Below are 24,103 nucleotides of genomic sequence, written 5' to 3'. Positions count from 1 at the left end.
CCCATGTGGTTTTCTGACAAACAGGGTACACTCCATAAATATTTTGTTCTCTCTCTTCAGTGAAAGCTGTGGTTGTGATACTAATATAGCTCCCTGTTAAATTCTTTATTAACACAGAAATAGATTACCTCTTTTAAATAAGATCAGGCCAGATAGTTGGAGATAAGTAATATGTTTATCATGTCTTCTCAACCAGAAGAGACTTTAGTTCAGGTTCTCAACCTGTGGGTCACGACCCCTTTGGGGGTTGAACGACCCTTTCACGGGGCTGGGGGCAATCGTAGCAGTAGCAAAATTATAGTGATGAAGAAGTAACGAAAATAATTTTATGGTTAGTGGGGTCACCACAACACGAGGAACTGTATTAAAGGGTCACTGAGAACCACTGTGCTAGACTATTCCTTGGCAATCTCTTAAATGATTTTCCTGATACTTTAGTTCTTGATTGAATTAACTCTGGCGCATCAATTTCCTATGAGTTTCTTCCTATATTTAGTGAAACAGGCAACATTTTCTTGGAGTCACTGAATCCAATTGGACGTGGACTCTATCTGAGGACAACCAACATTGTCTCCCAGCAGAAGTGTTTGTCTTTTTTCTATCCACAACAAAACATTTCCTTACAACCTTTCTGAACAATTATCTGAACACTTAGAAAAGTAACACTTAAGAGTTCTTCTACCTCAGAGAATGTACAATTTAAATAAACTGGTAAATTTGCTTGGCACCTAAGATGAGTTTTCAATGAACACTCCTATTTATCTGTCTGTGTAGATTTTATGAGGCCCAGAATTTAAAGAAACAGAACAATTCCAGCCACATATGGAATCTAGAAAGTCATTTGTTTATATAGACATACATTCACTAAATATTTCAATGGGTGAAGATTAATCAAACACGAATCATCTCAACAACTACCCTGTTCTAGGAAATGGAAAGGTGTGTGCTAAGTAGCAAACCGCACTACACAGCAAGAGCTGAAGAAAGCTCAAGAGTAATGGACATTCAGCGCAGAAATGTGATTTCATCTCAGAATGACAGATGCTAGTGTTTTTGTTGGTGGAGGCTTTGCAAGTTTGACTTTCAAAGTAAGTCATTTCCATAAGGTCTCAGAAACCCTGCCTTCCTGGAAAATGATTCTCAGCTAATGAGGTTGACACATGTCTATCATTGCCCAAACTGCTCACCAGCACCCCGGACGTTGTTCACCTGAAGTCTCGGATGAGATAATACCATGGTTGTCTAATTTCTCAGAGTAAAGACAAGCACTCATAGATTAAAATGAAAAGAAAACCAGTCTTCTAGTCAACCCAATTCATAGCAAACCAATAGGACATGGTAGAACTGCCCCTTTAAATTTGCAAGACTGTAACTCTTGGTGTTTGCTGTCCTTAGGTGCCCTGGAGTAGGTTTCAACCATTAGCAACCATGTGCACAACAGAAAGAAACCCTGCCTGGTCCTGCACCATCCTCACCCCTGTTCCCATGTCTCACAATGGTCTGTATGTGTGAGTCCATTGCTACAGACACTTTATCAAACCATCTCAGGGAGAGACTTCCTTGTTTTCATTGCTCTCTTCTTTATCAAACACAACGTCCTGATCAGGGACTAGTCTCTCCTGACCACATGCGATGAAGTCGCACCATCCTTACCACCCAGAATCCTTTCCAGAATGACTATTGAAATTCACTGAGTCCGTCTTTCTTATTCAACATTCACATGCATACGAGGCAATGGAAAATACCATGGCATGGGTCAGGCACACCTTATCCCTCAAAGGAGCATCCTTATTTCTCTACACTCTCAGGATGCCTTGTGCAGCATGCATATTTACCTAATGAACTTGTCCTTGGGTCTCTTGACCAATGATCACGTGGACGTTGGTTGTGATTCCAAGCAAGACAAAATCCTTGAGCTTCAATTTTTTCTCCATTTAGTATGATATTACCTATTGGTTCAGTTGTGTATCTTTTAGTCTTAATTACATAATCCATGGTCATAATCCATACTGCAGGTTGCAATTCTTGATCTGCATCAGAAAGTACCTCGAATCCTCATTTTCAGTAAGCAAGATTGTGTCATCCGCATTTGGCAGACGGTTAAAAAGCCTTCCTATCCTGATGCCACACGCTTCTTCACATACGCCTGTGCTTATCTGTACAGCATACAGATTGGATAAGTATGGTTAGAAGTACAACCCCGCCAAACACCTTCCTAACTCTGGACCTGGAACTATCCCTTCGTTGTGGTCTCACGACTGACTATTGTACAAGCTGTCAGGTACGAGTTCTGTGGGAGCACAGTGAGGTGTTGGAATTCCCATTCTTAGCAAAGTTATCTATGGATTGTTATGATCCACACTGTCAAATGCCTTGTCATAGTCAATAAAACCCAAGTAAACGTCTTACTTGTAGTCTCTGCTTTCGGTCAAGATCCATCTGACGTCAGCAATGAAATTCCTTGTTCCACGTCCTCTTCGGAACCTGGCCTGCCCCTCTGGCGGCTCTTCGTTAGGATACGGCTTCAATTGTTGTTGGATGACCTTCAGCAAAAATTCTACTTGCCTGTGATATCAATGATATTGTTCCATAAAATGAGCATTCTTGGGGGAGCTTGTTGAAGCACGTTAAGTTGCATTCAATAAATTCCTGTACACGTGTTTTTAGCTAATGCTTACTCGTAGGGCTGTGACCCACATGGTCAGCAGTTTGAAACCACCCGCAGATCCTCAGGAAGCAGACAGGGCTTTCTACTCCCATACAGTTACAGTCTCAGAGCCCACGGGGGGTTTCTGTGGATCAGCCATGACTTGAGGGCAGTGAGTTTCAGTGTTTGTTTGGGCTTGACCATCTTCCTTCAGTACCACTGGGTTTTGCTCATCAGTTGCCCACTTAAATGGTGGAATGCCCACTGGTTCTTCTTGGTACAGTGACTCCATGTATGCTTTTGATGCTTCCATAGTTATTCAATATTTTCCCCTGAGAATCATGCAATATTGCAACCCGAGGCTTGGCTAGTTTCTTAAACTCTTTCAGATTAAGCTATGCTGAACTTATTCCTCTTTTCATTTTTTCTAACTCTAGGTCTTTGCATGTTTACTCACAATATTTGAGTTTGTCTTCCCGAGCTGCCCTGTGACATTTTCTTTTCAGTTCTCACCGTTTCTTCCATTTACTTTAGCTTCTCTATGATTTAGAGAAAATTCTAGATTCTTTTCCGTCATCCACTTTGATCTTTTCTCAATCCTGTCTTTTTAATGCTCTTTTGCTTTTCTCTTGAATGATGTTCTTGATGCCCGCTCCCACCATCTCCCAGAACTCCTGTCATTAGTGTTCCATATCTCAAATCTGTTCTTGAGATTTCCTCGAAGTCTGGTGGGATAGTCTCAAGGTTGTATTTTGATTCTTCTGTGCTGCTTAAATTTTCTTCAGATTCAACCTGAGCTTACAGCTGGTTGTATTCTACAGTCAGCTGCTTGACCTGCTGATATTGAGCTTCTCCATGATCGCGTTGTACAGATCAAATCCATTTGACTTGTGTGTATTCAATCTGGAGAAGTTCATGTGCATGGCTGCCTTTTGTGTTGTTGAAAAACAGTACTTTCTATAAACACACACTTGGTCTTGAAAAATTCTTTGATGTGATTTCTAGCATTATTTTATCTTCAAGTCCATTGCTTTCAATTAAACTTACAGTTCCGACGATTGAAACAAATCCACTTTCCTTCTCTCTCGCCCTCTCCCTTTGCCTTGTCTTCCCTCCCACCCCTTCTCTCTTCCTTTCTGTCAACCATCGTGTTTCCACAGCTGCAAAAAATTACAGGATGTTAATCACAATATCAACATTTTAATGGAAATACTGAAAGTTTCTTGAATGTCCACACAATTCAAGTTATAAATGTTTTTCTAACAGATTCCTGTTCAAGAATATGTGGCGTCAATTAAAAATAGGGTATCACTATGCTTGTAGACTTTAAATGATTGTCTTAGAAATATAGTTATTTTCATGTATATCATATAATATTTTGTCCTTTGTTTTGTCTTAACAGTTGAATGCTTTTATGGATCAAGCACATTTAAACCAATTTGATCCATATGACATTCACACATCCTAGTGAAATTTCACATTGCTTAGAGTAACGGAAGATAGACTGTGGTTTACACTAGGAAAAGCCAAATAAGTCAGGCACCTTTTTCTTTAGCATACAGTGGCCTTGTACCAGATCAGGAGTGAGTTCCGACATTTTCTTTTTGAATTGACTGATCTCTTTTCAACTGAATCCCTCTCTCAATATGCATCTCCACTTGCATATGAACTCTATTTGTTGGATTTTCTCTTATTTGTGGATTAATGAGAAAAATGTGTTATATTATGAATCTATCAATTGTTGGGTATGTGATGAAAATGTCTTTATTTTTGGAACTGGTTTTTGTTCTTTCTTTGGAAGGTTATTAATTTTTTGTGTTATGTAAAAATATTTTCTTAGGAAACACATTTTGCTTTTATATTATGAAATATTGCTGTCATATATTTATGGAAATTTTATTGTTTGAATGCTTCATATTTGGGGTTGCAATCCCTGGGAGTTGTGGGGTGAGAATTAAGGGTTTGTTTGTTGTTCCCCACCAATAGATAGCCAACAGTTTCTGTAGCACCCGAGAAAAGACCATGCTTCCCCACCACCTGCACTATTCTTTTTATCATCAAGAGAGTGTCAGTAATTTTCTGGGCTTGTTTCTGAAGTTTCTTTTCTATTATTCCAATAACTATTTTCTAAGTTTGAACAAATGCAAACCTATCTCAATTGCTGTCACATTTTAAGGCGTGCTATCAAATAGCATAACGTTTCCCATTTTTTCCTTCTCACTTAAATTAATTTTATTATTTTTATCCAGATAACCAAATAAAATTTTAGCTTTGTCATAATTAACCAACACCAAAACCAAAAATAAAAACAAAAACCCTGTCACTACCATACAGATAATTCCTACTCATAAGAGTAGTCACCTATGTGATATTGCTATCTACAACCAAACTCCCTGTCCTGAGTCAATTCGACTCACAGCAACTTCATCAGGCAGGAACGAAGCGCCCCTGTGAGTTTCCGAGATGGTCCCTCTTTGTGGAGGTGGAAAGCCTTGTCTTGCTCCCAGGAAGTGCCTGATGGTTTTGAACTGCTGCCCTGGAGGTTGTCAGCCCAACAGGTAAGCACTGTGTCACCAGGGCTTCCGTCGGTGGTGCAGGCATTCTTACAACTTCCTGTTTGTGAGAACTTTGAGGTCATGAGGAAAATTGGCCAGTTTCTGCCCTTGTAAGGCATTTCCAAAGTATGGAGCATGCCTTTAGAATAGTCTATTTATTGAATAAACGCAACCTGGTCTGCAAAATACTTTGCCTTAATTGGTCACCTGGATGCTATGAAATGCTAGTCATTTGGGGAAACCTTAATATCTGATGATCCAGGTCACCCTGATGAGGCTGTAAGAGGAACCACAGTCTAGCTGCCGTTTTCTGTTGAATTTATGTTTCTCTCCAATTCATAATCAAAATTCACTTTCTTTTATTTACTGTGAAGCAGGAATTTTGAGATAACCCCCAAAGCTATTTCCTTTAAAGACCTTTCAAAACCCCACAGCTTTAATATCTACTTGTTACAGTATTATTGTTAGATTTAAATTTAGTGGAAATGGGGCTTCCTATTAGTTCTTTGGTTTTAAACTCATAAATCCCTTTCATTAAATCTTTTTTATTAACATTTCTCAAGCTCCCACAAGCATTTGATAATATTACTGTGAAGCATTTGAGCTCACTGGGACCTGCTTTTGTGACATGTATTTTTTTTCATATAAAATGTAGTTGGAAATAATTTTCTGTTTTCAGTTCAACAACAACAAAGCTGGGATAATGCTTGTTCTCAGGCACTTGCTCTCCATATAATATTCTGAGTATGCCCAGGCCCCTCCAAAACATCTTTAATATTCTTATAGTTAAAGGCCTTAAATATTTTTAAAGCATTGGTAGGAAATGTCAAGATAAAGAAGGAATGAAAACACTACAGCTTCCAGGAGCTACTTAGTAGTTCACATCAGGCAAAATAAATGCTAGAATCATTTGCTCGGAGTGATTTTGTTTGCTCCCTGGATGGCTATATTTACAATTAAAATTATTGAGGTATGTTCATTAAGATAATTCAAGTATCTATCTGGCTGAGTTTAATTCCACTCCTGTTATCATTCACTCTGATGGATTTGGGCGCAGCCATGGAAGGCTCACTGTTAGAAATAAATGCACAAATAATATTTAAGGGACGCACAGGTCCCACGGAAAGTTCTTGGGGGATTCAGGGAGACATGTAAAAGAGACCAACAGGGGTCATTGAACAAGGGTAGGTGGGTAAAGACATGAGAGTAAAGAAAAGGAAATGTTTCAGTAAGGGCTTTTTAGAGCTAGTCAAGTAGTATGAATAAAATTGATGGGTCAGAGTATGAACATGGGATTAATCTCTCAAAATTGATCTATTCAGTAAAGATCTTTGTAGGAATCCCCAGACTAGCAATTTACTGAAAGGACCTGTCTCTTTAACTGTCCCTGGAATCAGGAAATTGTCAGAGGAGGCTTTTTTTTTAAATCATTTTATTGGGGACTCATACAACTCATCACAATCCATACATACAACTCCTCATTTTTCCCCCTCACTTCCCACTCGCCCCTCCCTCATGAGCCCTTGATAATTTATAATTTTTTTTCATGTCTTACACTGTCGGACTTCTCCTGTCACTCACTTATCTGTTGTCTGTCCCCCAGAGAAGAGGTTATATGTAGATCCTTATAATTGGTTCCCCCTTTCTACCCCACCTTCCCTTCACCCTCTGGTATCGCCACTCTCACCACTCGTCCTGAAGGGATCATCTGTCCTGGATTCCCTGTGTTTCCAGTTCCTATCTGTACCAGTGTACATCCTCTGGTCTAGCCAGCTTTGTAATGTAGAATTAGGATCATGATAGTGGGGAGAAGGAAGCATTTAAGAACTAAAGGAAAGCTGTATGTTTCATCGTTGCTACACTGGCTACGTGGAAGAAGCACACGTGGGCTTTGTTGCTTCTGAGCTAGATGGCAGTTTGTTTACCTTCAAGCTTTTACCACCCCAGACACTATATCTTTTGATAGCCGGGCACCATCAGCTTTCTTCATCACATTTGCTTATGTACACATTTGTCTTCAGCTAATTTTAAAATCTGTACCATCAAATATTCTGGAACTTGTATCAGCAGCAGCTACAAAGTTGAATCTAGCTTTTGATCCCATGGTCCAACCTTGCTTCATGCTGCTAACCATATTTCACTGACTGAAAGTGGCCTCATAGTTTCCCATAGCAAATCACATTGAGCACTGGTTCATGCAATCTCCAAAGCTTCACGCTGGCTGATATCCTCTTTAGGTTTAATCCATTAATCCCCTGGGTTTCCTTGTGGCCATTCCCCAACCGATCTCTCTGTCAGTTCTGAGCACTCTAGCCTTACTCTTACATTACCCTAAACTGCTATGGGTGAGCCTTTACAACAGGAAAACGATTGTTTTACTTCACTCTAATTGTATTGTCTTCTTCACCCTCATTTTCATGGAGATGTTAGGCAATGAGAGTAATTTACATCTCACCTGTCTGAGCGAAGCGATAATCAGAGGAGTCAGCAAAAAATTGAGATATCCTGCAAACCCACATCTGCTTAGCAAACATTAAAACCCACCTGAGCTATTTTTCGCTCTGATACTTTAACTCTGCACAGCATTTGATGTGCTTGCTTTCTTCTGTGCCATCCTATCTTAACGGGAAGACATTATGATAATAATTCTTTTAGAAGAATTATCCAATAAATTGGAAAATATAGACGCCCCAAATGTGCACGTCAGCCTAGACTCTATGCTGCTCCATTTCCTTCCACACACTCCTCCCGGGAGTATATTTCCATGTTGCCCCGGGGTCTGTGATTTGTTGCAAAGCCTCACAGAAACTTTAAGGAAATGTCTTACATGGTGGCCAGTGTTGTTCAGATCCCAATCTAAAGGTCAGCCAGAGGCTGCCCAAATGTACAGTCAAGAGCCGATTCCCAAACTGTCCAAAAGACACACCTGCTCTTCCAGCTTCTACCAAAACTCAGTCCGGAAATCCAGGAATAGCTTTCAGGTGATGCGTGTCACAACTGAATGACGGGACCAGCCTATTTACTCACCCAAGAAAAACCCAGGATGGGGTCCAGAGTGACACACTTGAGAAGAGGCCTCAAGGTGTCCACAAGGAAGCAAGGGGGGTGACTTGATGCACACCCTCTGCAAAGGGAAGTCTAAAGAGGTCCCCAAGGAAAAGGCTGTGACTTGGTTCACTCTACTTAATGAAGTGAGGCCTTGATTACCCCCAATCCTGTCCAATAGTTTAGTAGTGAACACTTTCCCACATGGGATTATAACCGAGACAGAGAGTCCAGAATTACTACGCATCATTAAGGAATTACAACCAGAAAGGCCATGCTGATTGAGTACAACTCCGATATCACTAATGGGGAGGTCCTAATTCTGCTGGGTTATTCAATCTGAGCATTTTTAGCCTTTTATCTTTCATCGGATACTTGCTTGTGGTTTTGCTTTCTTCTTTGATACAGTAAAATTTTATCCAGTGGAGGCAAAATTAACGTGTGTACATATTGACCAATATTTTCTCTATTCATGGTATGATACAGTGCAATGGCAACTATAATTCTACACGCATGAATATATTGCATAATTTGATAATGTTCATTTTACATCTGTAAATTTAGTTTCCCCAACAAGACACATTTACTCAGTTTTAAAAGCATGGTCCTATCCAGCGAGTTGGCAGATATTTAGAAGACTAATCCTGACAACATTGTGTTGAACAATGACAGAAAAACAATCTCAGAATTTTCAATATGAGTAGCCAAGTACTGTGTTTTTTTTTCTTTGTTCCTCTTCTTTTTTTGTTCTTCTATTGTTCTCTTTACCCCGGAATAAACTATTTGTGATTTGCCAGTAACTGCTTGGGCATGAAGAATCTCAAAATAAGTTAAAATTTTTCATATTAAAGATGGCCAGAGTAATGTATTTCCATGTTTTTATTTTTCAGATCAAAACTGTGGAGGCTTAGTACAGGGTCCAAATGGCACCATCGAGAGCCCAGGATTTCCTCACGGTTATCCAAACTATGCTAACTGCACCTGGATCATCATCACGGGAGAACGCAATAGGATACAATTGTCATTTCATACTTTTGCTCTTGAAGAAGATTTTGATATTTTATCAGTTTACGATGGACAACCCCAACAAGGGAATTTAAAAGTGAGGTAAAGTATTGCTTTTTTTTTCAAAATATGAATGATATTGGAATTCACATTTGAGTTTCATTATCAGAAATAAAAGTTTATTATAAAAGGCCTAGCTTTGTGCCAAATTATGCACATTTTCAATAATGTAAACAATTATTACCATCATTTATTGGTGTAGATATGAAATTACTCAATATTGTAAAGCAGTATTATTAAGGTGATTTACATAAAGACACAATACACTATTGTTTTTAAGCAACTGTGGATTTGAGAGAAAGTGGTAAAATATAGATGCGTGAATACAATTAAGAGAAAAAAGATAGCTAAGTTACAGAAAATTCTGTCAGAAAAAGAACGAAAGTAATGGGTGGTGGCAAGAACATTGAGGAAGGTGGTATTCTTTGAATAAAAAAATTGATTTGCAAATTATGATATGTTCTACTTAACATTTGCATTTTTGTTTGATCAATGATATTTACCCTGAAGAGTAAAAATAAAACTAAGATAATTTTAATTTACATTCCTGGTTTATCAACAAATAAAAGTTGTACGAATACAAACCTATCATTTTTTTCCTGAGAGGCAACACATCTTTTAAATATATTTAATTTATAAATTGAAATATAAAATTTAGTTAAATATACATATGGTAAAGCATTCCTTTATTGTCTTGTTTTAAAAGTTTGCATTAGAGTTTTAATTTGTTCCACTACATATAATCTTGTAGAAAATTGTCAGTAGATAGAATAATGTTATAGCTTGTCTGGAAAAAAGTGCTACTGGTGTTTAGGTAAAAAATAGTAACCACAAAAGTCCCTTACTTTATTCATAAAAAATGAGAAAAAATAAGCAAATCTTATTTCTAATTCAGTTACTATCCAAATATATTAATAATATTTTAATGATTAATCACATAGTTAAAATGCTAACATTATCTATATGGTATGTTTTATTATTATAGAGTGCTCTAAGTATTTTTACATGTAAATAACATTGTGTTTTTAATTGGGTCATCTACAATATATTTTATATGATTTTAAAATATTTTGTCATTTGACCAGTGTATCGTAACATACACTGGTGTCTCTCTTAGCATAATACATTTAACTAAAACTTTTAATTTTAATATGATTTCTTATCCAAATTTCTTCTCTTCTGAATTAAATATTTGCTAGTTTTTGTTCTCATTATTTTCACTACTAGGAAAAATTAATATGTTGTAATAATAGTAAGAATTGTTATAGATAGTGCATAAAACTATGGCAAAAGTAGGAATTAGGAATCCAGGTTTAGGCAAATACCCGACCTAATAAATATGCACACTTTTAGATAACTTCTCTTTTAATTCTGTCAAGATTTTCATTTTCTTAATTCTGACATACAAAGGAAATTTGTCATGAGATGAAGCTCAGTCAAAAATTATGCATCAGTTTATTCCAAACACGGTATGTTGAAACGTGTTTCTACATCCAATGGATAGCCACAGAAATGTTCTCTCAATCATAGACATGTCTTAGATTCCATGGTATACCTTTAAAAATGTCTTATCCTAATAGTGGTTTCAGAGGGGATCTGTTGATCCATCTAGATTAAAAGTGCAAAGGTTAGCTGAGAAGGTTGTGGTGACTATTATAACCTTGATAGATTTCCTTGAATAAAAACAATCTGATCATGAGAATTTATTATGAGAAACTGAGAAACTTGAAAATGGCGTTTGTGAAGAAAAAGACCAAAAAAAGTTGATCTGAGGACTTTTTTACCCCATCACACACCTGCGCATTCTTGGAAAGTAGCCAGGGATGTCCCACAGAATTCCGTTGGGAAACCCTGCTCTATCCATCCCACACCGCTGATCACCTTCCCTTCAAACTCCTTTTTGTTCCTAAAACTCAAAGAAGTTTCTAAAAGGCCATCATTGGAACCCTTCAAGGATGTCGAGCTTGCTGTGTTGAAGTAGTGTGAATGGAAGATAGAGTGCAGATACTGTTGAGAAGCATTGGAGACAGGAACTATCACTTTTAAATCATCCACATTTTGATGGAGGATGTGTCCAGAAATGACAGCTTCACCTTTTATGGTTAATAACTGCTTGCATCATTTTATGGCAGCACTTTTTGATGTATTTTCATATGATAATTTGATTAACAAGGTAACATTACCCAATCCACTTTTCTTCTGCATGGTAAGAATCTGATTATTTTCATGTCAAATAAATACAAAACTTAAAAATGGTACTTCTGCTGTTTTCATTGTAAGAAGATTCATCAGTGGACAATAAAGATCAGCACAGTTTGATTCATTGCTTTGTCTTTCAAAGTTCCAGAGATAATATACAGTGACGTTTACACCTCTGAGAGCTTTATAGGAAGGAACCTGTGAGTTGCATGTAAAACACCTTGCTGACTTTTTTTACACACAAATGTTTTTAGAAGAAAAAGAAAGATAATGGGTAATAAGAGACTCAATGGGTAAATATGACTCAGGTAACAGTAGAGTTGTTTGATTTATAGGAGAAAAAGACTGAGTTGCCTTCCTCTCTGCTTCTAGAATGTTCATGGTAACAGTAAGCCCGTAAGGTGAGGATGGTGCATTCCTCTCTCCAACAAACCTAACAATGAACAAACCTTCCCTCTACCTCTCCTTTGAGTGGGTATTCTAAGCGTGAGCATGAAGTGTGTGAGCATCAAAATGACTTCCCAGGATCATGTCACACAAAAGATAAAAGCATCATAAAGGCATTTCTACCACAAAATTCTAAGCACCATTAAGGTTTACTGAAATAAATTCTGAGACATCAATGATGTTAAAAACAAATGTGAGTATTGTTTTGGAAAATACACCGAGAAGGACCCAGTAGTTGAGCATCAGTTAATGGGGAGAGTAATTATAAATAGCATCCCATTCTAATTAATTTGGGGAAAGAGGGCTCTAGTGCCATTTGTTTTCCTGTTATGTCTCAGAACAGTTGTTTATTCCTCAAATACAATTAACCGACAACGTTTACACAGCCCCAGAATCCAAATGAAGGATACTTTTGTGAGAGGATGGATGTGCGGAGCCGCTGAGCTGTGAGCTGTCATGAAAGTTATTACTTATAGCTGTCATGGTCTATTGTCTTTTACTGCTCTACAAAAGCCATTTTTAGCAGCCTCTAAATATACATTAAGTAAAAAAGTGAATTACTATTTGTTTTGTTAAGCAACTTGAGCATTTTTCTCTAAAGAACTTTATTTTATATAACAAGAAGGGCATTTTATAAATATACTAAAAAAATCTATATTTAGCTACCAACTGACAAGGAAAATATAGAAATTGGAGTTTTAAATTATTGATATTTATACTATAGCCTAGTGTACCTCACTTTACCACAAAGTCCACTAACATTGAGTAAAATCTGATTCAAAGAAATATATGTTTTTCCGAGTTAAAAAATAGCTAAAATATATTACTATAATGTGTAATTCATAGTATCCTTGAATAATTATTGTAATATGAGCACATGTACAAACTCATGTATGATTTGGCCTTCCATAAATACATTAAAATATGAATATCAAGAGGCGACATGTGGCTTAATTTAAGCACATTAAGAATTATTCCAAATTAAAATCTTCAACTGTGACATTATTATGATATCAAATAATCAGGAGACATCCCTTTAAAGGATCAGAAAGTGAATAAATATAAACGTAATATATAAATAATATCTAAATCTCTATAAACATAATATAAATAAATATAAGCATAAGAAGGAACACTATATTTAAAATGTAGAAAACCAGGAGTATATTATTTTGTGACTTTTACAGAATACAAGTCATAGAAAGATAATCCTGACTATCTTGACCCTCTCTTTTAGAGAAGATTGCCCTCATTTTCTGAAATGGTGGTAAAGAAGAGGTTAGAGATGAGTGTTTTATTAGCATTTAAATCAGGAAATCATGCATTGTGGTGTTAAGATATTACAGTGGCTCCCCTGCCTATTTCTAATCTGCAAAACAATGCTTGAAATTAAAATAACAGAAAGCTCATATTAAATACATTTAAATTGTTTAGACATTTAAAATGTAAGGATTGGGAGGGTATTTCATTTTTATTATCATCCTTTTATTTAATAGATCTAGTGGTGTTAAAATCCTTTCTTACTGGCCACCATTTCCTTTTGGGGACCCTATGGGAGCCACTCACAGAAAAATAACCCACTGCCATCAGTTGATTCTGACTCAAAGTCCCCCTGGTCACATAGAAGTCAGCGTATTTCTTTATGTTTAACATGGGTAGTGAGTAATACCCAGAGTAAGACATTCAGAACCATGCAGAGTGAAGCGGAAGTCACACTAAAAGCTTGTACGGGGATGCAAGCTTCTTGCTAACACAGAACAAAACCTTCCTGCTTTGTCACAGTCCACTAGGGCCATAGGCAGAGACCTAAGGGAACAGCCAGCAAGATAAGGCCAGCTCCTGCTGAGGAGGTTACACCCTGGAGGGGAGGTGATCCATGAAAACACAGGATATATTAGTGATGTATTCGTGGAGCACCTGGGCAGACAAATCATAGAATCCCAATCAGTGTTTCCGAACAGTATTAAAGGTTATGATACCTTAAGGAGGGAGGCAAGGAGTTGGGGGATTTGGTCCTTTCATAGATTACAATTTCCACAGGTGACTTTGCCATTCATTCTGCTACTCTGGATCACATGTTTAAGATGATGAAAAATAATGTTCTTCAGTACACTTTCATTTATTCATTTTGTGAATATATGCTCTCCATTACTAACAGCCAAGTTCAGTAGTTCATGGGCCTTTGTTGTTGTTTACTGTCTTTGATGTGATTTTGACCCTGTGTACAACAACAGAAAGAAACGCTGCCCGCTCCTCCACCATCCTCACAATGGTCCTTCTGTTTCAGTGCACTGCTGAGCCCACAGGGTAATGCTGAGTTGCCTGCAGTTGTTCTTGTTATGTGTCATTTAGTTGGTCCTCATTCATGTCAACTCAATGAAGAGTAGAATGAAATGTGGCCTGGTCCTTTGCTGCCTTCAAAATTGTGATGTAAAGATTTACAATCTCAAACCCTTGGGGACATGTCTATCATGTCCTATAGGGTTGCCATGTGTCAGATTTGCCTGGATGGCAGTGAGTGAGTGAGGGACTGAAGCCCTGTACCCTCTTCTCTATCAGGTCTAGAGTGAGACCATTGCACAAGTCACTGTGTCAGTTCATCTCATTGAGGACCTCCCTCTTGTTCGTTAACTCTCTAGTTTACCTACTGTGATGTCCTTCCTCACTGATAGTCCAAAGTAAGCAAGATGAAGTCCCGGTATTCTCACTTCTAAGGAGCATGCTGTCTGTATTTACCCCAAGACAGATTTGCTCATTCTTCTGGTAGTTCATGTGCATTCAAAAATCTCTGAACCTCACAAGTCAAAAGTATCCATTCTTCCTCAGTCTTCCCTTTTTGCTATTCAGCTTTCTGATGTATATGAGATGGTTTAAAATACAGAGATGTGTGTCAGATGCAAGGTAGTTATCAAACTGATACCCTTCTTTTTTAATATTGTAAAGAAGTCTTTTGCAGCTGATCTGCCCACTGCAATACATTATTTGATATCTTGACTGTTACTTCCACGGGGATTGATTATAGATTCAAGGAAATTAAAATCCTTGACAATTTCTATCATTTTCTGCTTATCACTGTGCTATCATAATTAGTGTTCTCTATTTTTTTTATTTCTCTGGGTTCTAATATCCATTGCTATCACAACACAGAACTCACTGAAAAAATTCAAGATGCCGGGATTTAGTAAACAGGTTAATAATTTAAACTGCCCGTGAGATGTGCTCAGGGTTGATTCTGCCACTCAATGTCCAAAGAGCACACTCTGCACCAAAGGCGTTCCGCTCTTGCTTTGTGGGTCAGGAAACCTAGCTCCCCCCAAAATGTGTGCATCGGCAAACCACTCCACAAAGTCTTAGCCCCAAATCCCTCAGCTCCACTACCATAGGCCAGCAAGCCCAATTTCTCCAAGAAAGTGTGTAAGTTTATTCAGCAGAATGGCACTCAGAGAATTCTATTCTCAATTACTCACGAGTGAATCCCAATCGCCTTTTCTTTCACCTTCCTACCAACACTTAGGCTAAAAGAGCCATATTGAATAATTTATTGCCCCTGTAGTCATGATATTATTTATTGACTCAGTTGTAAGGATTATTTTCTTTATTATGTTCATACATAATCCATAAAAATGGCTGTAGTATTTTGCCTTTAATAGTAAGAACTTCAAGTTATCCTCAGATTTTTTTTTCAGATAGGTAGGGGAAGCCCAATTAAATAATTTCCTAGGTGCTTTAATATGCTATCTAGGTTACAGAAACACTACACAGATGTGCAAATTTATATTCACAACATTAAATTTGTAATTAAAAGATAAATTAATTTTGGTAGAAATTGTGGAAATAAAATAATAAAGTCTTTCATGGAGATAGCAAGAAAAATATCTGAAATATGATAAGAAAATTTGAACATGTGCTTGAATTCTGACTACCTCATGCTTTTGTGCCATGCTGTGCTATAACCAACTATTAATAGTATATTTTTATATCTTGACTGTGTTAATCTGGGTAGGCTATAGAAACAAATCCACAGAAACTCATATGTATATAATAGAGAGTTTTATATAAAGGTAAGCATACATTAAGGAAGCATTCCAACCTAATGCAGTCCAAGTCCATAAATCCAACAGTAGCCTGTAAGTGCAACACCTATCTGTAAAATCCTCCTCAAACTCCGACTGCAGGAGGAAAGCCAAATCAGTGAATGTGTAAGCATCTCAGAACTGGCAGGGGTCTGTCTCCACATCGCTGCTCCAGCACCCAGGGCTGCATCAGGGTAGATCCATGTGGCTTCTCCTCAGGGATGTCTTGCAGGAAGTGAGCATTGCCAGCTGAAGCAGGGAACTGGCTAAGGCAAGTGCACCCTGGTCTGACCATCAGAAAGCAAGAGACCCGAGAACAAGAAAGGTGAGACTCACTGAGCCATTTATCTCTCCACCCTTCAATTAACCCCACATGTGTTTATTGGCCATTGTGGCACAATAAACCGTAACTATTACATTGACCAATTTGGCACAATAAACCATAGCTATTACATTGACCATAACTATTACATTGACCAATCTGAGAGCAAGGCAACTATATAAATTGGGCAGAGAAATCTTTTGAGAAATTACAAATATATATACTTGAAAGAGTATTCAAGTAGCTCACAACTCATAGAAATTTGTGTCATTTAAAAACAGATTTAAGGTATAATATTCAACTATTTTGAAAGAGAAACAAGGAAAGAAAAGATAGCCAGACAAATTTCCCACATGACAATATTTAACAGACAATTATATTTTGGAATTTTAGATTTTGTTTTCTTTTTGTTTTAAATTCATGGGAATCTAAGAATTGACAAAGATTTATAAAATATTTATTAGACTAATTATGTCTTAATACATATTTAAATATAACTTAAAATATATAGGAAAATCCATTTAAACATTAATATGGAAAATAAAGAAGGAAATAATAAATATTTCCAGTATCTTTCTAAGTCAGGCAGATAATTAAGAAACTATAAAATTAATTGTTGATGAATTTCACTTCCCAAAATTTAAAATCCAAAACACAAATGATAAAACGTAAACAATAAAATAAATGATTGAAGGGCTCAAGCAGAAAGAAAATGTTTTGAAAATGATGATTGCATTCGTCTAAATGTGTTTGGTACAATCGATGTATGGATTGTGACAGAGCTGTAAGAGCCCTCAATAAAAGGATCTGTTAATGAAAGAACTTGGTATCATTAAAAATAATGAATCAAATATTTTAGTGCTATTAAAAGATATCAGACATTTATTTTATAGGTGCTCCTACAATTCTTATCACAATCCGCACATACATCAATTGTATAAAGCACATTTGTACATTCATTACCCTCATCATTCCTAAAACATTTGCTCTCCACATAAGCCCCTGGCATCAGCTCCTCATTTTTCCCGCTCCTTCCCTGCATCCCCCTTCTTCATGAACCCTTGATAATTTATAAATTATTATTTTGTCATGTTATTAATAATGATTTATAATAAAAATATCCATGGAATTCTGGATGATGGTAGAAATTAAAGGATTTTTTATTTGTGTATGATTATCATAGATTGTAGTAATTTCAGTAGATGCTAAGGGAAGGTAGCCGAAGTACATCTAACCCAGACTAAAGAATGGCAGTGGGTTTCCTATCAAATAATATAATTTTTTATTAATGTAAATGTGGCTTTAGTTCAAAAGATCTATGACTATTTATGGTTATCTAATTGTATTTGTAAAGTATGTTACTTTGTAGACCAAGGTACGCTTGACTAAAGCCATGGACTTTTCAACTTCCTTATGTGCAGTTGAAATCTGGGCACCGAGTAAAGAAGTCTGAAGAAGATTTTATGCATTTGAATTGTGGTGCTGGAGAAGAATATTGAAAGTACCGTGATCTCCTCAAAGGACAAGTAGATCTGTCCTGGGAAAAGTGAGGCCAGAGTGCTCCTTATACACAAGGATGGAGAGACTTCATCTGTATACTTGGGCCTTTTTTAGGGAAAACCTGTCCCTGGGGAAGGACATCATGTTTGGTAAAGTAGGCGGCCCTGCACAAGATAGATTGACACATGGCTGCATCCCTGGGCTCAGACTTAGGGACCATTGTGAGTATGGTGCAGACCGCGCAGTGTTTCTCTCTGTGGTGTATAGGGTTGCTATGGGTCAGAGCCACCTCCGTTGTACTCAATAACAACAAGAATGGACTTCTAAAAGAACAAACCAATCTGACTCGGAAGAAGTAGAAAGAATGCTTCTTAGAAGTAAGAGAGTTAAGGCTTCATCTTACAAACTTTAGACGTATTAGCAGGGGAGACTTGAAGCAGGATCTCATGCTTGGGACAGTGGAGTGGAAGACCTTCTGGAAGCACCTCCAGAGTATGGATTAAAGCTGTAGCTACAAAAATTGACTCAGGCACAGAAACAATTGTGAGAATGGTGCAGGGCCAGGAAGTGTTTCATACTGTTTTATATAGTGTCACTGCGTGTTGGGTCTGGCTCCTTGTCATCTAATCCCTACAATAACAATGCTACATATTTACAAACATACCAGCAGTAGTGCTTCCTTGTTAACATTTTAAGTAAATAAGGGTCCTCTGTCCTTGGAATCCTGGTAGTTCCAGGAAAGCTGCTCCTATGACCCTTTCTTATATCTGTCTCTCATCTCTATTCCATCTATATCTATATAATCATTTCTCACCTGGGGTGATTTGATGCCCCATTGGGTTAGTCTGGGTACTTTAGAGAAACAAATCCACAGAAACTCATGTAGAAGAGCGAGTTTTATATAAAGGTTAAGCGCACATCAAGAAAACATCTCAGTCAGCACTGCCCATGCCCACAAGTCCAATATTAGCCCATATGTCCGACGCTAATCCACCAAATCCTCCTCCACCTCACAAGACACACGCAATAACCCTGACTGTAGGAGAAAAGGTGAATCAGTGAATGTGTAAGCATTGCAGTGCTGGCAGGGGTCGCTACATGGCTGCTCTAGCACCAGGGCAGCATCAGGGCAGGTCCATGTGGCTTCTCCTCGGGCGTGTGTTACAGGAAGTGAGCCTTGCCAGCTGAAGCAAGGAATTGGCTAAGGCAGCTGCAACCCTGGTCTGACCATCAGAAAGGAAGAGATCTGAGAACAAGAAAGGTGAGGCTCACTGAGCCATTTATCTCTCAGTCCTTCAATTAACCCCACATGTGTTTATCGGCCAGGTTGTCACAATAAACTAACTACCTCACCAATCAAGCCTGTGGAAATGGCTGCAGATGTTTATAGATGTCATAACTGCTGGTGAACGTGAGTAGATATCAGGGATGTTGCTAAACCTACAAGGAACAGCCTTCCACGACAAAATCCTTTAGCTCAATATGCCAAGGATGCTTGGAGTGAAACCTCTTACTCACAACAATTTCCATCTCATCTAAAACTAACAAACGTCCAGTACACGTGAAGACAACATACTCATAATGGTCTATTGTCTTTCAGAATAGAACTTGATCCGCAGGGCTGTTAGCTAATTTTTCAGAAGGAGACGGTCAGGCTTGTCCTCTGTGGCTGCTCTAAATGCACTAGAACCCCTAATCCGTTAGCTAGCAGCCGAGCTATTTTCTCTGACCAATGAGATCAAGAGACGATTTTATCTCTGCAACTTAGAGTCAGTGAAGCAGATCCTGCATTGCAGCCTGGATGATTGAAGTGACCAGAGAAAAGGTGTGATCAGAGATCATGTCAGCAAGTAAGTGGGTTTTGCACACTATTAGTCATAACCAAATTTTATCAAAAATCATTTTTACATTCTGTCTCAAGGGGAAATAAATCTATTTTTTTTTGTCCTTGAATTCTGGGAAAAGGAGCGAATAGAATATGACAAAAAGACAGTAAGATATTAATTGATTTTTAAAATTTCTCAATGGCAATTAATCTTTAAGAATACGTTTGCTAAAATACTTACTGGGAAGCTATCCATAGTCATAATCAATAAGTACTATAAATAATCAGATTTCCTAGAATTTCCAGTGTTTTATATGAAATTTGAGATCATTGGTGGCTTAGTGGGTTATTTGTTGCACTGCTAACCTCAAAAACTGAAGATCAAAGCCACCAGCCACTGTGAGGGAGAAAGGTGAGGGTTTTTTTGGAAAGATGAGGTTTTACATTCCTATAAAGTTAATAGATTTTAAAACTCACGGTGGCAGTTCTACCCTGCTCTATAGGGATCCCTGTAAGCAGGAACTGACTTGATGACAGAGAGATCTTGAGTTTTATAGGAGCTTTATGTAGATAGTCACTTTTTGTGCTGGAATGACATAATTGTAAGAGATTTTTCTTATGGTGCAGAAAAATCAAACGCTATGTTTCTATGCAGAACATATTTTCCATTAGAAAAATCTCAAAAGAAATTGCTTATTACATGTGTTTTATTTTGCTTTAATTCAGTTGTTAGCTATTGCTAGCACACATCCTGTCAGCTTTGACCTGTGCAAACCCATGCATAACAGCGTAAAATTATGTCACTATCGATACCATTAGTATATTTCCACCTACTGGTGTGGCCACTGCGTGCTTTGAGTGCCACTGAATCTAGATGATTCACCTCCTAGCAGTGCATCAGCCAATGTGTTGGTGTTTTCCCCAGAGTGGCAATGAATGGGAACCAACGAAATGGCAGAGACCTACCTTGGCTAATTTTCAGAAGTAGATGACTGGCCTTTCTGACAAGTCTGCCTTATTCTGGAAACCCCACTGAGCGCCGTCCAACATGAATGCCCTTCGTAGTCCCTGAAATACTGATGGCATAGCTTTGACCACCACAATCACATGCAGGCCAACACAGGAGGACAATCTGACAGGCAGCTGGTAATTTGATGAGGTAAAGTTAAATACAACTTTTCAAAAGGAATAGTGGAAAGGAGGCGGCACCCAATGTGCATTAGTGGAGACAGTGAGAATATTTCTATTATTGCTGCTCATATGTTTATGAGCTTTGAAGTCAGACCACTGCCAAAGAGTTCAGGGCTTCAGCTCCCATGTCCTCAGGGTCTCCCAGTCATGGCAACCCTGTCTGCACATGGAAGGGGATGCTGTCCTGTTCTGCACCATGGCTTGAGTGGTCGCAAACCAGGGGAGTGTGCTCTTAGCATGTTCACTGGTTGAATTTCAAAAGTAAGAGGGCTAGGCTTCCTTCCAAGTTCCCCTTTGTCTGAAAGCTCCACTGAAACCTACTTAACGTCAAAATGAACAGGTCACTGGCAGGTTACACCAAAGGCACATGGTCTGCAACTTGATCCAGGTCTCCAGCAAGGAAGGAGAAAAGTTTGCTTTAGAAACATGATGGTTCCGAAGCTTCTCACAAAAGGAACCTGAAAGTATCATTTAAACTGTATGTTTAAACGGTACCCACTGCTTCAGACCCTTTTAAAAGAGGTGTAAGATATGTATTTCATGATATAGAAGAAAATAACAATAGTTGACCACTGAAGGATAATTTGTTCTCTACATACATTGTGCTTCAGAAGTGACTTCATTTCCGTTTGATATGCATGTTTTACAACAGACTGGCCCCAAACCCTGGGGTTTTTGTTTGGTTGTTTTGTTTTCACTTAACAGCAATGGCACAAAAGAACCAACTTGGCAATCCCTGTGAGCATTGAGGAAATAGCCAAGGGGATGAGGAGCCCTTATTCAAAGGCAGTGGCTGCCTAGGGAGTGCTGCAGTCCAAGAGTGAGGGTGTGGCTGGTGGATGCGCTGTCTGTCCACAGGGCTGCTCATTTTCCTGTCACGACGAATGGTTTTCTTCTTATTCTGCCTAGCATGCTTTTATCCTAGTTGTCACCTATGACACCCTATTTTGGCACATATGTGACGATTATTGTGCCTTTTCCCTCTAAAAAGGCACTTCTCTTGTTTCCCAGTTTCTCATCATCTCAAGAGCAATAATAGTAAGCTAATCAAATAAAGATAAACGAATGATGACACACCAATTCACCGGAAATTGTTAAATCATTTGAAAGAAATATTATCTACGATTACCACATTCAAAAGAGCACCTGAGACCTAACTGCTGCCCACCCCCATTGAAGTACAGGTAGCATGAAGGCTAAGTGGGTGGTAGTTTGCATTAGAGACTTTTATCTGCCGGTCACTAACCAGAGAAGGGTCACAAATCCAAATGCCTGCTGGAGGTGGGCAGAGCATGTCCACTAGTGAGGACCCAGGTGTCGGACAATAGTCAAAGAAAGGGCGCTGAGCCGGAGGGCCACGATCCACACAAATGTTGGAGCTGCCACAAAGCTCTAGCCAGTCATTGCCAAGCAGAATGGGGGGCTTATCCGATGTTGCCAGAGCATTCAATTGCTCCACAGCAGCTGAGAACCATCATTATATGAAATGCCCCTATTTTTAAATTACAGTGTGAGCCAAAGAAAATGCATCTGGCTACCAGCAGCTTGCAACCTGTGCTCTGGAAGGTTAATTAAGAATCGCTGCCTTGTCAATTCCATATGGTAATTCAAAGGTGATTAGAAGAAGCATCCAAAAACTCCGGCTCCAACATAATTACGACACTTCTAGGACTTTGTTACTTAGGTTTTTAAACTGGGGGATTTGGACAAAATTGCAAAGTTTCTTTCTTGGCCACAACTCATGACTTTCTGTTGTTTTGTTTTATCATATGTTGCATTTAAATTATCGCATTGGAGAAAACAATAATGTAATTGTATATTGTCAATCTTTATTTTTAATCCACGGGGATAATTTTTTGAATGCTGATTTGCCTAGTTTTTATGAAAACATGCTGTTTTGGTTTCCTGAATTGTGACTCTGGAATAAGAATAACTAATGTACATAGATGGCATTCTAGATTGCTTTATACAGATTGAAAGATCATCATTGTTAAACGTAGTTCAGCAAATAGATCTTTAATTTTATAGTTTTCAAGGTAAATTCTATAAGTAATAAACTGCATATATTATAAATAAAAATTTAATGAAGCTTGAGAAATATCAGTGGAATATCACGACATCAATATAGCAAATATTCCTACCAAACATACAAGTTCCATTATAGCTTGTTATAATGATCTTGTCACATGCTGTATCCAGGCAGTTTGGGGCCAGTCCTATGTCATTATCAATTATTTTACATTTTCTAAAATTCTAAAAACTAAAATATATATGATGTATCCTATTTCCCAATGTCTACTACTCCTGATAATGACTTTGGGATTCATCCTATTGTTTCTTAGGTCTCTCAATTGTCCATTATTTTTATTGCCAAGTATTCCGTTGCATATAGATCCAGATTTTGTTGATCTCCTTGTTTCATATTCTGTTCGCTTCAGCTTGATAGCTATTAGAAGCTGAGTCCATCTGATCTGTTTTGGTTTTCTTTCTTGAGCATGGACAGAGCTAGATCATGTTGTGTACTTAGGAGCTCTCCTGACGGTTCAGAATTCCACTTGAAAGATCATTAGTTCCAACCCACCAGCCATTCTTCAGAAGACATGTGGGGCCGTTGGCTTCCATAAAGATTACAACTTTCCAAACTGCAGAGGACAACTCTGTTCTGTCCCATTGCGACCTGTGCCTTCAAAGTTGACTCGATGGAAATGAATTTTATGACTTTTGAAGTAACTCTCACACTGTGTCCCTGTTTGGAACCTCTTACATTCTAACTTAACTGCCAGTATACATTTTGCATAAAGCGTTTTACCAGTTGAATAATGTTTGCTGTTATTGAGAGTTATGTTTTACACAAATGTTTAATTTTCTCCAAATCTTTTGAACATTTTTTGGAAAAAAATCCATTTTTTCCCAATTATCTTGACAAAATGCATTTGTTGCATAATTTTAATGATGGTTCATCTTGCATTCTGAGATAAAGTCTACCAGGTCATTGAACATTATTGTTGGATTTGGCTTGATATATCTTGATAAGGATTTTTGTACCTATATTCATGAATTACCAGATTCTAGTTAGAATTTGAATATTTTTTCAGATAAAGATTATGATGTTTTAAAAAAGCTAACAGGGAAGTGTTTCTGGAAAGAAATTGTGTAATTTTGGTGTTATTTCTTTTTTGTTAATATTCAGCAGAGAAAAAGGCAAAATGCGATCTGTATCTTGAGATTTCCTTT

The 24,103-nt window shown here is 37.9% G+C and overlaps 1 protein-coding gene across 1 annotated transcript in view; it reads left to right on the top strand.

The window, feature by feature from the left end:
• Positions 1-8,521: 8,521 nt before the first annotated feature.
• CSMD1 (CUB and Sushi multiple domains 1) overlaps positions 8,522-24,103 on the top strand; it is a 1,770,408-nt gene continuing 1,754,826 nt past the window's right edge. Inside the window, exons 1-2 of the mRNA XM_075557189.1 lie at positions 8,522-8,576; positions 9,138-9,354. Coding sequence (XP_075413304.1) covers positions 8,522-8,576; positions 9,138-9,354 — 272 coding nt within the window. The remainder of the gene's footprint in view (positions 8,577-9,137; positions 9,355-24,103) is intronic.

This window comes from Tenrec ecaudatus, chromosome 8 (assembly GCF_050624435.1).
Source record: "Tenrec ecaudatus isolate mTenEca1 chromosome 8, mTenEca1.hap1, whole genome shotgun sequence".
In the NCBI taxonomy this organism is placed as follows: Eukaryota; Metazoa; Chordata; class Mammalia; order Afrosoricida; family Tenrecidae; genus Tenrec; species Tenrec ecaudatus.
Note: the sequence above shows the minus strand (reverse complement) of the source record. Positions and strands in the feature narration are given on the sequence as shown.